This window comes from Zeus faber (assembly GCF_960531495.2).
Source record: "Zeus faber genome assembly, chromosome: 9".
In the NCBI taxonomy this organism is placed as follows: domain Eukaryota; kingdom Metazoa; phylum Chordata; class Actinopteri; order Zeiformes; family Zeidae; genus Zeus; species Zeus faber.
In genome coordinates, this window is record NC_137197.1 from 12,042,639 (window position 1) to 12,058,541 (window position 15,903).

The 15,903-nt window shown below is 45.5% G+C and overlaps 1 protein-coding gene across 1 annotated transcript; it reads right to left on the reverse strand.

Moving 5' to 3' along the window:
- Window positions 1-15,054, reverse strand: LOC307234735 (sodium- and chloride-dependent GABA transporter 2-like; the record flags this gene model as incomplete). The annotated part of the gene is made up of 14 exons (XM_080006598.1): window positions 1-39; window positions 9,460-9,630; window positions 9,722-9,822; window positions 10,227-10,329; window positions 10,706-10,843; window positions 10,923-11,035; window positions 11,687-11,811; window positions 12,017-12,120; window positions 12,217-12,351; window positions 12,447-12,579; window positions 12,712-12,799; window positions 12,945-13,085; window positions 14,696-14,830; window positions 14,922-15,054. The coding sequence occupies 14 exons, from the start codon at window positions 15,052-15,054 to the stop codon at window positions 1-3; spliced, it is 1,659 nt and encodes a 552-aa protein (XP_079862724.1).
- Window positions 15,055-15,903: the final 849 nt, after the last annotated feature.

Sequence of the window (15,903 nt, forward strand, 5' to 3'; positions counted from 1 at the left end):
TCACCTCTGCCAAGCATCCTTCTTGACAATGTCCAGGCCCTGGAGAACAAGAAGGATGACCTTCGAGCGAGGATACAATTCCAATGGGATACGAGTAACTGTTGTGTCCTCTGCCTGACGAAGTTATTGTTGAATGCGCTGGTGCCGGACCACGCCATATATCCAGCCGAGTCCTTCCCCGTGTTCCATGCCGACAGGTCGGAGGAGTTGGGGAAATTCAAGGGTGGAGCGATCTGCCTCATGATAAACAGCCGCTGGTGTAACCCCAACAACACCAAGACTCTCTCCCGCTCCTGCTTGCCGAACCTGGAAAAGCTGACCATCTCATTCCGTCCATTCTACCTCCCCTGGGAATTCAGCATGGTCATCATCACAGTTGTTAATATTCTACTGCAAGCGGACACCGACACAGTACTACCGGACCTATTTGATGTTTGGTGGACTTCAGAATGAACATCCCGAAGCGGCTGTGGTGGTGGCTGGGGACTTCAAACCTCAAAAAAGTTCTGCCTAATTTCTATCAACACATCACGTGTCCCACCAGGGTAAATAAAACTTTGGACCACTGCTATACACCGTACAAGAATGGGTACAAGACCGTCTTGCTCCCTGCTTTCGGGAAATCAGATCACTCTGCGATTTCACTGGTTCCTTTTTACAAGCCGTGAATCATGGGTTAACTGGTGGTGAAGAGGGATGTAAAGCGGTGGTCGGACCAATCAGAGGCCTCGCTTCAGGACACTCTTACTGACGTAGACTGAGACATATTCCAATCAAGTTCCAGTGACATCAGCGATTTTACGGAAGTTGCTGAGGGCTTCATAGCTACGTTAGCAGACAGCATCGTTCCCACAGTGAAAGTTCAGATATTTCCGAACCAGAAACCGTGGGTCGATAAATTCAGCTTTCAATACCATAGTCCCCACCTGACTGGCTGTCAAGCTGCAGGAGCTAGGACTGAACACTCCCCTGTGTGCCTGGATCCTGGACTTCCTCACAGCCCGAACCCAGGTGGTTAGGGTGGGGAGGCACATGTCCAGCTCCCTCACTCTGAACACAGGATCCCCCCAGGACTGCATCCTCAGCCCCCTCCTGTACTCCCTGTACACACAACTGTGTGGCCAGGTCCAGCTCCAACACTATCATCAAGTTTGCTGACGAAAGCATCGTGGTGGGCCTGATTAACGACATCGATCAGAAGGCCTACCGGGAGGAGGTGGCTGACCTTCACGCTGGTGCTAGGACAACAGCCTCCTCCTGAACATCAACAAAACTAAGGAGCTGATTGTGGACTTTAGGAGGGGATTACAACTGAGGACGCATGCACCGCTGGTGATTAATGAGACTTTTGTCGACAGAGTGAGCCGCTTCAAATACCTGGGACTCTACATCACAGAGGACTTAACATGAACTATACACACAGACACTTTGGTGAGAAGGCAAGGCAGCTGAAGAAATTCTGGGTCTCAGTGAGGATCCTCAAGTCCTTCTGCTCTGGAGCAGTGGAGAGCATCCTGACAGGCAACATTGTTGCCTGGTTTGGGAACTGTACTGTTCAGAACAGGCGGGCCCTCAGAGGGTGGTGTGTTCGGCTGAACGTACCACTGGAACTACCCTCCCCTCCCTGCAGGACTTATACACCAGGAGGTGTAGTAGCAGAGGCCGCAGGATCATGAAGGATCCTCACCACCCCAACAACGGCCTGATCCAGCAGCTGCGGTCAGGGAAGAGCCTCCGCAGTCAAACAGTGAGAACAGAGAGACTGAGACGGAGTTTCTTCTCGCAAGCAATAAGAACTTTCAACGCTGAACTCACCAGGGGTCCTCACTGAGACACACACATAGGCCCCACTGCCTTACTGTACTGTATGTAGCATACTGTACTGAATACTGTATCACTGTTCTGGGTTACTGCATACTGTGCTGTATTGCTGTTCTGTTTGGTGTTACTGTATTGCTGTGCCGTACTGTTGTATACTGCACTATATATCTCCACACACACTACCTCACTTTATTCACATGCCACTAATGCACATATCTGTATATACGTACATAATAACCTATCACAAATACATAAGTCTATTCCCTTTATTTAGATTTTGTACCCCCACTCTGTATTACTTTTGAGTAATTTTTTAAAATTGTATTTCTTTTTTTTTTCTATGTACTTACAGCATTACATTTTAGGAATCAGTTAGTTTCAGACAGTTTGTCAAGTAGAAATTAGCTATTGTGTTCAGTCTAGAACATAATAATGCATAATCATCGGGTGCGTTGCGTTGACATTTCACTGCATATATGTATGAAAGCATGTATACGTATGTGACGAATTAACCTCTTGAATATTGAATCGCTTGCAACTTCGAGAGCAATTTAGAGCTGGATGAAGGGGGCAACACTAACACCTTGACTCCCAGTGCGAATTGTATGAGCCAAGCCCCCCTTTTGCATAAGAGGCACTGACGTTCCTGAGCCTGGGGTAAATTCTCCCGTGATAACGGTCGAATCAGCACGTGTCACTTTTCTCCCAGGTCCATAACATACTGTATCTCGTTTTTACTGGTGCTAGGACCTTCCTCTCAGTTATCTTTGATTAGGTCTAGGTCTTCTCCACCTCCACTCCTTGCATTCTCAGCTTTTCGCCGCCCTCCCTCCCATTCAGGCACATGTATTCTGTCTTACTCCTGCTGACTTTCATTCCTCTTCTCTCTAATGCATGCCTCCACTTCTCCAAACGTCAAAGTCCACAGAGACTCCTGCCTGATTTAATCTGTTAACCTGTCCATCACCATTGCAAACAAGAAAGGGCTCAGAGCTGATCCTTGATGCAATCCCACCTCCACTTTGAATGCCTTTGTCACCCCTACTCCACACCTTACTACTGTCTGACTGCCCTCATACATATCCTGTACCACTCTTACGTACAGTACTTCTCTGCCACACACGACTTCCTCATGCAATACAACACTTCCTCTCTTGGCACCCTATCATATGCTTTCTCTAAATTTACAAAGACACAGTGCAACTCCCCCTGCTCTTCCCTGTACTTTTCCATCAGCATTCTTAAAGCAAACATTGCATCTGTAGTACTCTTTCCTGGCATGAAACCATACTGCTGCTCGCTGATCCCCACCTCTCCTCCTAACCTAGCCTCCACAACCCTTTCCCATACCTTCATGCTGTGGTTGATCAACTTTTTTTCCCTGTTGTTACTACAGCTCTGTACGTCTGTCTCCCTTATTCTTGAAGATGGGTACCAGTACACTTCTTCTCCACTCCTCCAGCATCCTCTCCCTTTCCAGGATGGTGTTAAACAGTCTCGTTAGGAACGCCATCGCCATCTCACCTAAACATTTCCATGCTTCCCCAGATATGTCATCTGGGCCAACTGCCTTTCCACTCTTCATCTTCTTTAATGCTGTTCTCACCTCATCCTTGCTAATTTGCACTTCTTTATCCATTATCCCCACATCATCCACTCTTCTCTCCCTCTCATTTTCTTCATTCATCAACTCCTCAAAGTACTCCTTCCACCTTCTCAACACACTCTCTTCACTAGTCAGCACATTCCAATCATTATCCTTTATCTCCCTAACCTGCTGTACATCCTTCCTAGCTTGGTCCCTTTTTTTGTCAATCAGTACAAGTCCTTTTCTACTTCCTTACTATCCTACCTCTCATACAATTCGTCGTATGCCTTTTCCTTTGCCTTTACCATGTCATCTGGTAACCGTGCATTCCCACCTATTGCCTGCCTTACCTCTTCCCTAAATTGCATGCAACACTCCTCCTTTTTTGCTCTCCACCACTACATCTAACTCACTAAAGAATTATTCTTTCTCTTCCATCTCACACCCAAATTGGGGAGCATATGCACTGACCACATTCATTATCACCCCATCAATTTCCAGCTTCATGCTCATCACTCTGTCCGACACGCTCGTCACCTCCAAAACACTCTGGACATATTCTTCCTTCAAGACTATCCCTTCCCCATTTCTCCTGCCATCCACTCCATGGTGGAACAGTTTGTACCTGGCTCCGATACTCCTGGCCTTACTCCCCTTCCAGCTGGTCTCTTGTACGCATAGTACATCTACCTTCCTTCTCTCCATCATGTCAGCCTGCGCTCTCTCTTTATTCTTCATAGTGCCAACCTTCAAAGTTCCTACTCTCAACTCTACTCTCCTACCCTTCTTCCTCTCTGCTGTCTCCGGACACACCTTCCCCCTCTTCTTCTTCGGCCAACAGTAGCACAATTTCCACTGGCACCCTGTTGGCTAACGGCACCAGTGGCGGTCATTGTTAACCTGGGCTTCAACGGATCCTGTATGGAAATCAGATTTGTTGTCCGTATGTTTGATTTGGCATGTTTTTATGCCGGATGCCCTTCCTGACGCAACCCTCTCTATTCATCTGGGCTTGCGACTGACACTGATGATACACTGGCTTGTGCACCCCCAGTGGCTAGATTAATAATAGAGATAGTTAGATTTCATGTGATTTCAAACTAAGTTTAATAACAATATGTACAATAATCAAATCAGAGGAAAACGTTAGTGGAATTTTTGTTTCTCAGAATATCGATTTGTCATTAAAAGGCCATGTCAGTGTTGTCTTATACTTCTTGCATACATAATAACTTATACATGAATGTGGATGTTATAAGTTGTCCCTTAACATTAACAACCAAGAATCAGAAGAGAGTTAAAACGGGGGTTTTTCTGACTTTTGTCATAATATGTACATATCAAATATACTGAACCACAAAACAATTCACCTAAGTCTCCTGTTACATTTAACAAGATACGTGGCAAATCTGCAAAACCAGGTAAGAGTAGTCATTCTTTTATAGAAAATGTACTACTTTCTGTTTAATCTCACTCTGTTTATTTTATATTATTCAACCTGAAGACAAAATAAACCCATTCCCAATGTCTCATATTTATCACTTTCTACAAGTAAATGTAATTTCTATGCAGCTATTAATAAAACTATTAAAACTCTGCTTTAATAGACTGACATAGGATATTTTCATAGGATATTATCAAGATTTCGATGGTAACAACAGTATCTATTACAGGAGATATTATGCTCCCATGTGAACATCTAGTTGGCCAGTTCTAGTTATTTCCTAATCTAGACCCTGTTAATCTTAAACAGGAAAGTACTTTTCACTTGTGTGAATGAGTGCATTGGGGTCATCCTTGAACTCCAGCCTGCTAGTTCTTCACAGTAAACTGTATTTATAAAAATATGCAATGATTATCTTACATCAGTTATAGCACAAATGAACATCCTATATAGGAAAGAAGTTAAACTTATAACTAAGTTGGAGACCTCCTTCAGTGATTCACTTTCAGTTACTTCCAGTCACTAAAAGTGACTTTAAGTCAATTCTGGGAGTCTGGAACTTGAGGAAACTTGGCTCTGTGGTTTGTCTGGAAGTCTTTCTTATTGCATGAGTGCAGGCCTCCTCAAATTGCTCACTGCAGAGTGAAGTGAGAGGAGGAAGTGCCAGATGGATTCCACTTCTTTTTGCTATGCTGGGCATACAACACAGACTATTTGTATGCCATTGCATCAAAGACTAACTCCACTTGCAGACTAACTCTGTTACTTGCAGACTAACTCTGTTAGTCTGCAAGTGAAAGTCCCACTTGTCTTAAAAGCCGTAAAGAAAGCTCCGCGCACAATGAACCGCAGCCACAGAAGATCTCCCAACCCACAGAGAAACTGGGAGCCCGCAGAGCAACACCCATGCATGACCCGGAGGTGGACAAACCACCAGTCCCAGAGAGCACAAGGTGACCCTGCACTCCTAAGCTGCACTCATTCAACTCACCACCATATGCAGGCATGAGACGCACCCACAAGCACAGAATCTGGGCCCAGGTTGCTAGGCACGGACCACAGGCCCGGAGCCTGGCCTCGCAGCAGACAGGTCGACACCCCTCCAGGACCGCCCGCCATGATCGGCACTGTGCATCACTCACATCTCATAAGCATGCCAATAATTTGAATTAGGAAAAGGAGGCAGCAACAGGCATACCACATAGTGCTGAACTGAACTCCACTCACACTGGGAAGAGGGCGTCAGTAATTATACGGACAATCAGATTAACGGTAGAACTAGATTCACTCATAATCACCAAAAACACCAGACACTCTGAAGGAACACGCAAACAACCTACAGGAAACACACAAACACACAGCACAGAGTAAAGTAGGATGAAATCAAACATGACTGAACCACATGGGTGTCCACAAACCCATAAACTCCCCAGGGAATGCTGGGAAGCTTCTGGACCACCAATCCCAGCACACGCATATATGTATATAGAGTATATACATATATGCCACAGCCACAGTTGACTGGCTGCAATAGCAAAAGCATTGCGATGTCTGGCAGCCAGTCAAAAAAAGAGCACTGTGACGCCTCGCAGCCAGCCACAGCCACAGCCACAGCCACAGCCACAGCCACAGCCACAGCCACAGCCACAGCCACAGCCACAGCCACAGCAACAGCCACAGCAACAGGCACAGCCAGCCATGGGTTTGCCATGGTGGGAGCGGGAACACTCGCTGAATCTGTCCACAGTGATGCTCAGACCAACGACCCACTGCCTGGTCTGAAGCAGAGCGTCCAAGCAGCCCAGTATTCTCCCTCAGAGCAGAGGAGTAGTGGAACCCCAGAGGAAGCAACCATCATGCCTCCCAACGCTGCCTTTCAAAAAGGACAATAATCAAGGCTGGCCACTGGGTAGAAATTTTCAATATATAACATTTCTTTCTTTTTGTTATTAAGTTTCACATTGATAGGGATCATGCAAAGGTTCTTTGCAGGTCAATGGAGCTTATACGATAACATTTTTGTTCACTGCTGTGGCTCAAACTTCAGATATAGACATCTATTGCGCCTTCTCAGATGTAAAGAATTGGGGGTGCAGGCACAAGATGCAGCCGCGGGTACAGCACCCGGGCACAGCACCCGGGCACAGCACCCGGGCACAGCACCCGGGCCATGGGCGCAAGGCACAGACCGCAGGCCCGGATCCTGGCCCCACGCCGACCGACTGACACCCCGACCGAGCCGCCTGCCCCACGGGCAGCCGACCAGACCCGGCGTGAGTGCCAAGTGCCCATACACATAGCAGCATGTGCCCAGCACGGTGAACCTCGATGTTTTACCCCCCGGCAATGCCATGAAAGTATGTATATGTATGTGACAAATAAAAATCTTGAATCTTGAATCTTGCCAGCAGGCCACAGGCCCTCCGCCACCCTCAGCACCCGGGACGCCCGCTGCATAGAAGCCGCGCCGCAGAAGCAAAAGGCCAACAGCCGCCCCCCACACCCTAACCCACACCCACCCTTTTGCTCTCTGCAGCCCCGCAAGGTCGTAGCACATCCCAAGCCACCAGGCGCAAGCCGTCAGGACTCCAGCTAGGCCGGGAGGGGGGGCCCACCCGACCGCCCCCGGCCAACCACGCCCCCACACCAACCGGCCAACGACCGGCCAAACCGGAAAGCCCCCCCCCCCCCAGTGCTCAATGTGTGCTTTTGGCAATTGCAGTTAAAATTGCGGGATTGGGGGTGCGAGTCCTTCAGGCAAGTCGAACCCGAATCACTCACACCCCTCCTGTCCCGCAGACCCCGGTCCGATGGAGTGTTGTTCGGAGTAGAATTGGTGTGCCAGTGTATGTGTTCTAAGCTAGTGTGAGTGGGATTAAAATTTTGGGATGGACGAGAAGCACGCTTGGGCAGGAGCGTGACATGCAAAATGGCAGCTGCCCGCCGCATCCCCACCCACATAGCCTGCACCCAGCCCATCCCGCAAGCCCACCATCTATTGTGTGGTGTATGTGCTGAGTATGAGTTTTGGCACTGGGAGAGATAGGCGAGTCGCGACTGGATCGATCCAGGGGTGCAGCAGGCCGGGGAGCAACCACGCAGACCCCCTCCCCCCGGACCCAACCGCGCCCCAGTGCGCCCACCTCCTGTACCTGGTGGCAGCCAAGCTACAGGAATCAGCCAAGGGTGCAGAGCGTCTGCCATGCGCCTCCGCCATGCGCCTCAGCCATGTCAGGCAGCTCCATGCCCCCATCAGGCCCCTGGTCAGCCCCCAGCCGCTGAGCATGCGGACTACAGAACAGAGGGCGGCAGACGGCACCCCCACCCACAGCCCGACCCCCCAGTGAAGAGTGCCCCGTGCACCGAGAGCGTCAGAGGGTAGGTACCCCGGCAGCCCCGTGTGATGACAGGAGACTGCCCCCCCGATGGAGGCCACATGGTGAGCCCCGCGCCTAGCACAGCCAGCCAGGTCTTCTAAGGTTTTTATAGCTAAAACCAAGGGCGCTAATTAAATTCTTGGATTATCTTGAATTTAATTGAAGATCAGTGGTTTGGAGTTATGCATCAATCCCAAACTAACACTGCAGTGATAGTTTTGTATTGTTTTGATCCTCAAGAACCGTATAACTTAACAGGTCTTGAATTACTTAAGGGTTTTGTACCAATTGGTGTCCATAGTTGGTGTAACAAAGACTTCAAAAACCAGACAAAAAGGCTTGAACAATGTTTTTACTGAAAATGTCTTTACAATTAATTTTTTGAGCAAACTAACATTCAGCATTGCAATTTCAAATGATTTTACTTAAGCTGCAGCTAGCCTCCGTCATTAACTGGTTGTTAACATTTCCAACTGCTGCCTCCTTTTGTCCTCCAGTTCAGCGGCTTCTTTCTGGGTCAGTGGCCGTTCAGCCTCCGGGTGACACAGCCGCTGCAAACGCTGCCATGGGAAAGAAATATGCACAACGGCTTGTCATTTGGCTTCATTGTGAAGAAACCTGCTATTTTAGTGGGGCTGAAAGTAAAAATCTTTACTCAAGTACTATACAGTTCAGCAATTTGTACAAACAATTTATAGCAAACATATTACTTTTTACCCCACAACATTCTCACAAAAGCAAAACTTCAATTTACAAGTTTGGCTCCATCAGTAAGTGGAAACCATTAGATCAACCAATTTGGACCACCAATACGATTAATCGGCTGAAGAAATGCATTGAGGATTAATGCACTTCTCACCAAATTCGCGATCCTGATGTTGAAATATTACTTTTGCTTATTATACTTGGGTGGAATGGTATATGAGGGATTTCATTTTTACTAGAGTACTGTTTCCATAGGGTATTGTTACTTCTACTTAACTGTATGATGTAAGTCCTTTTTCTGCTTAATTCTGTCATGTGATTTGGTTTTGTGATTTATGTTGGTAGTGTGTGACATGGAGTGAGAAATTTCAAATTTTCCTTATGTGTTTAGACTGTATAAGAATTAGAATACTCTCGGTAATTGGGAAATTAGTTATTGCTATTAAATGTACAACAAAAACTCAAAATGTTTCTGTGTCTTTTTGATTCCTCATTGTAAACTCCAGCAGAGAAGGCCCGCCAACCTGGCTGAGGGTTCCTGGCCCAGTCCCCAGTTTGACCAGCGCCCACCCTGGTATCAGTATTATAGAGGAGAGCTCCAGCAGCCAGCCCACCACGTACGCCCAGGCCGGGTAAACATACCAGCGGTTGAAGGTCAGGGGTGTGTACTCGACCAAAGAACATATAAAAGACACCTGGAGGGCATGAAAGAATGAAAACAGGTGTTTTAGTTTACATAGAGAGAGTTTGATGTGTACGTTGTGTGTAAAGAGATGAACTGCTCACCATGGTTACTAAGGGGATGAGGTAGAGCCAGCAGATTTTAAATAAGGCATTAGGCCGTACACATGTCATGTCCTTTATGATCCCACACAGCCGCTCTGCCCCTTAAAGCACAATGATCAGAAAGTGAGGATTAGAAATTGACACATAGGGGCAGTTTCATGCACACAGATTAGGTTTAGTTTTAGGGTTAGGACTAACTGAAATGGCCTTTCTCAGTCATGGTTTAAAATAGTCTTCGACTTGTCCCAGTCTTGTTTTAAAAATCTGATTTCCAGACGGAAGATTAGAGCTAATCTAGGTCTAAATTAAGACTTAAATTAAATTTTGAATTAATGAATTTGGCCTCCAGGTCGACCTTGACAATAGAGAAAATGGATTATCTGGACGAAGACCAGCACCAAGACCAGACAGAAGGCGCCGACCAGTCTTTCATTACCTAAGTCAAGGCCTTCCTAGTCTAGAACTAATTAATCGAAATTAAGCAATTTAAGTACTGCATACCCACCAAATATCCAGGTGACTGCGATGGATTCAAGCATGCAGATGAATAGAATGCAGGCCCCGCTTCCGGCATAGTAGTCCAACAGCTGGAAGATATACATCCCTCCCTGAACAACAGCGGGAGCAAGGTTACTCTGTCGTGCTCTTATGTCAGAACAAGGGTCATTTGACCCCCGATATTTAATGTTATAGTTTGAGTTGTATTTTATTAACCACACTATGAAAGAGTTGAGCTATTTTGCCTTAGATGTGATCACGCCTCTTATGTCCACATATCACCAAGATCACATTAATATTGAAAAATATTACCATCAATTCCTCCTGGAATGACATAAACCAAGTAATGATGAACCATAAATACAACTCTCATGGATATAACACATAGTCACACATAGTTTGACCTTGCCCGATTGCCTATGTATCTGTTGTTCTTGATCTCACTCAGATCTCACTAAATAAATGGATAAATTCATAAACACTGACCTCCGTGACCATAACAAGCTGCAACAGTAAACAGATGACGCAGAACAGGAAGAGGGAGAGTTCACGTCGCCCTGCTCTGCGAAGCACCGTGGGAAATAAATCTATGAGGGACGTCATCACCACCTCCATGCCGACAAACTAAATTAGATATCGACAAAAACACAAATTAGGGGTGTGTCCTGATGGCAAATGGACATAGAGAGGGATCTGTGCCTACCTGTGTGTCCAGACCCAACAGAATGATCATGACAAAGAAGCAAACAGCCCACAGCTGCGGCAGCGGCATCATGGCTATCGCCTGGGGATACGCGATGAATGCCAGACCTGGACCTGAGAGCAACATTTAGAGAGATGGAGAAGTTCGGTAACATTTGGTATTTGGCTTGATTTTATTTGGTAACCGCCCTTCCATGCCTCCTCTGACCTGAAACACATGAAACCAATGCCTGTGTTTCATCATCTCCAACTTTATACCAACCATTTAACTGCGATGTAGCCTATGATTGCCCACAAAATGTCTACGATTCAGGGAGGCTTTTAACCATGAGTCAATTAAAACGATTGTTAGAACAATAGCTATTAACACTGTTCATACCAAGTAATACAACTTAATGCTTAGTGAATTATTAGTATTGATTAAATAATTAGTACATTTGTAGTCAGTTCATACTAAGTATTAACGTTGGACTATCCAACTTAAGTGTAACCAACACTTATTTAAATCACAATGTTATCACTCACTGGTCATTGCCATTTGTCTGATGAGTTGTATTCCATAGACCTTAAAATTGAATGACTTACAATAACTTCTCTGATCTTCCAGTAGTAGCATATGTATGCATAGTATGCCTGCAACTTACAGATAAGCTATCTATCCTGTTGACGATATGATGCTCTGTAATGCATATGGGTGTAGAGGATGGTACTCCAGCAAACCAGACTGCATCGTCATTTTCATCTTAATTTGGAGGCCCACAGTACCTGACTCTGCCACTTGCTCAACAGGCATGTTCTGCTCCTGGGCCATGAATCCTAATACGGAGAAGACAGCGAACCCAGCCACAAAACTAGTGCCACTGTTTAACAAGCACAGCCACAGACAGTCTCTGTAATAAATGAAAAGATATGTGTTTAATGCTCCACTCTGAACCATGAGCAGCATAAAGTAGTTAAAGAAAATGGACAGAGGGTTGGATGGATTTACTTCATTCTTGCTTTTTGAAATGTCTTGCATCTTATCTGCTCAGACATTCAAGTAAATTTGATATTTTGTTCAAGCAATGCAGGATACTTGATTGATACCCTTCTCACCTATAGCAGTTGTTGTGGTAGGTGTTGTAACTGCCTAACACCGTCAAGGAGCCCACCCCGATGCTGTATGAAAAGAAGACCTGGGCACCGGCCTCCATCCACACCTGTTTTCACAAAGCAACTCTGAGGGGTAAACGTAAGGCTTTTCATCTAACTTAATGCCTGATCCTGGCATGTACTGTGTTACACTTGTCTATTACCTGTGGGTCTAAAAGACGTGATGGTTCTGGGAGTAGATAGAATATAATCCCGTTTACAGCACCAGGCAGAGTGACTCCACGGATCAGCAAAATAACCAGCATGATGTAGGGGAAAGTTGCAGTAAAATACACCACCTTGAATTACAGACATCCCTCATGATATTTACAAAATCAAACACAACAATAAAAAACTACAGGCCACTTTTACCAAAGACATTTCTGACAGATACCTTGCCTGTAGAGTGGACACCTTTCCAAATGCAAAAATAGCATGTCACCCACATTGCCATGGTACAAAGCAACACTTCCCACCTGATGCCACCCAATTGGTCAATGCCTGATGAAATAGACAGTACCCGTCGCCTAGACAGGAAATAAAGATGGATAAAAGAGCATTTTTGGGTAAATCTTTCATTTTCATAGCAAAAACAAAATGGCATTAAAGATTTCACCCATGTTTGAGGAGCTTCTATTTTGTGTTCCGCACAGACATACTCCCAGAATTCTGTGGCGGCTGAGGTTGTGTTGGTCTTGTTGCTCCGTAAGAATGTGCCATTTAACGCTGAAAAGTCTACACAATCATCTGAGAGAGAAAATGTGTGTGGTAGAGAGAGAGAGAAAGATCATGTATGATACGCAGGTTTGTAAGCATTTGCTTTGCTGAATGAGCCCATGATTAGTGCTTTAGTAGCGATTTGAGACAAAACAAATGACACCTTCCCCCTTACCTGTATTCCAGACATTAGTGCAGCTGGCCCAGGGAAGCTGGGAGCTGAAGGAGAAGACCAGGTAGAGCAGGGCCCATGCCAAGATCATAAGGTAACAAATACAACGGAACAGTACGATCACCTGGCCCGCATAACCTATACCTGCAAGGCGAGGTTTGGTACTTCAGTCATTCAGCTACCTGACTGATTTGAAACATGGGAATACCGGCTTTAAAGTGAATACGTTGTCAGAAGCTATCATTTGGACATCCGCAATGATGCAAAGAGCCTAACAAAATAAATGAAGAAGATTCTATATTTGTCACACACACCACAAAATATGCACCCATCAACACACACTTCAAATGGTGACCAGTTGTTCTCAGCTTTGGACCCATCCTGGCTTATCCTTCCTCCTTCCTCCTTGTCCTTCTGGCACAGCATACTGCACCCAGGAACTAATTGGAGCACTGTGCCAACAGCTCTTCAGGTGGGAATCAAAGCCAGGACCTTCTTGCTGTGAGGCAGCAACGCAAGAACTGTGGCACTGTGCCCGTACAGAACAATTATCGATCAATAACCCCCTAAAAGATCAGTGCAGAAATGTGTTGTCTTCAATTAATCTGTTTATATTCAGGTTTTTACGTTCTATGTGACAACAAAAGCATTGTTTTGTCAATGTTTGCTTTGTTTAACAGCAGTCGATCAGTGGTTGTTTGTTGTTATTGGTTGTTGTTAGTTATACAGACACTTTAAAGGTGTTAGGTGGTAGGGTTAGGGGAAGTGGGTTCAATTAGGTCACATTTACTTTAGTCATCCTCTACGCAAGAAATATGAAGAAAAAAATACAGAAATGCAGAATTCAAGCAAAGATATCCACTTCAAATTCAAGATGATTCCTTTACATTCATTCCTTTACATAAACTATTAAAAACATGCCTGTTCGTGAAAGCCGTGGTGAGTCGTGGTGAAAAACATTACATGCACTCAATTCACTCTTTCTTACAGGAAAAAAACACAATCAGAACGGGCAGATTGCTTTCATGGGAAGTCCCGCCTCCGCTGGCTCGATGTTTATTGAAATTCAACACAGCATGTCAGTGGCGTCGTTAGGGGTAAAGCCCCCAATGTTTTATAAACAGCACCCAATCTAAAATAGCCCCGGACTCTGTGCCCCGATCACTCCCTCGACAGTATCGACTTTGCCGACGGTGTGCTAATAATGAGGTGCCCGTGATCAAAATGGCAATTCAAATATGACTTCAAACAAAACCGGTCCTGTGTCTCAGTTTGCCCAAGGTCAATTTTAGAATGCATTTGTTGGAGAAACTGAGAGGAACCACTCGTTTTAGCTTTCTACTTTTTACAGACTTTGTTAGCAAATTTCGGAATTCTTGGAATTGAAAAGTGGGGGAGCAATTCCTTTTGCAAAAATATGCTTCCTATCGTTGTCATGTAGTTTAATCCCTCATAGCAAGGTTAGAATGATGAGTTCTTGCTGAATATATGGTCATACAGCAACAATTGTGACCAGATGTCTGTTTTTTAAACAGCATTTCAACTTTATATAATAACATTATTGTTATGAATCAAATATGTACATATTTTACAAAACACCCTTATGCTAAAAATCTATGAATCATTTGAGGAACACACCAAATGCTCAAATGCAGGTTACAATTCATCATTAATGAACCAACAATTTTTGTTGCTTACATGTTCACAGCTTGAGTGTGTAGCAAAATTCCATTGTATCTCTCAGTGTAAAGTACCTTCTGCCAGGGGACAGACCTTCCTCCAGCAGGTGATGGCACCCTCCTGGGTGAACTGGCCCATGGCGGTCTCCAACAGAAACAGAGGCACGCCGCACGTCAACACAAACACCATGTATGGCACCAAGAAGGCACCTGGACGCACAGAGAAACACACCCATCAAACAGTGAACGTCCAGGCCTCCAGTTCTTGTGCAAAGAAGTGGTCAGCGTGTTAAAGTCCTACCCCCTCCGTTTTTGTAGCAGAGGTATGGAAACCTCCAGACGTTTCCCAAGCCGACGACATTCCCCGCTACAGCCAGGAAGAACTCTGTCTTACTGGCCCAGTGTCCCCTCTCCAGGACCTTCACCTTCCCCATCCTGAGTTTGTCTGTCTTGTATTTACAGTATTCACAGTTTGTGTGAGCCATTTACCCAGCCCAAATATTTGCTTTGTGTTCATTAAGATCTGTCTCAAATACCAATTGAAACATCCTCCCATTCAAACATAGGTTCCTGGGGGCATTATTTAATCTTAGATCTCTCCAGAAAGTTGACAAAGGGCAGAATGAAAATTGAATTGGCAAATGGCAATTGAATCGATTGCCAGTTGACATTCATGACAGACAATTTTTCTTTTGTCCGCCAGGAAAAATCGGAGCATTGAAATGGTGTAGCATGTAATTGCAGTTCACCGTGTTCTGAAACTGATCGCAGGAGCGGAGAGGGAGAGAGGGGTGGAGGGAGATAGCTGCCCACGTCTTCTCTCCGCTCAGAGCTGTTTTGAGCCCCTTTCACGCGTATTTCCTGGTAAATTAAAGGGATAACCTTTTCGGCACCATTTGTGAGTTTTACTATTTACACATATAGCTACATTCCAGAACATTTCTGTTTTGCACCTTTTTTACACATGCCATGATAATGCAGGATTAGATGGGGCAAGATGGCACTGGGTGATGAGGTGTTCTTTTTTGCCAAGTGCCAAAGAGATGTTTTGTTTTGCATGTGTGTTTTATTATCTCCCTAGCACAGCTGTGGGGGGACTCTATAAATAACTTGGATCCCTGTGCGATTGCCAATTAGACTCTGTGGATTGGACGACCCACATATATAGCGCCCCAGGAAACGGCGATTGGAGGAACCGCCAGATGGACGGAAGCGGAATCCAGACTCGACACAGACAGCGATAAAGTCCCGAGAGCCAGCCGACTGGGAAGTGCTGAGGGGAC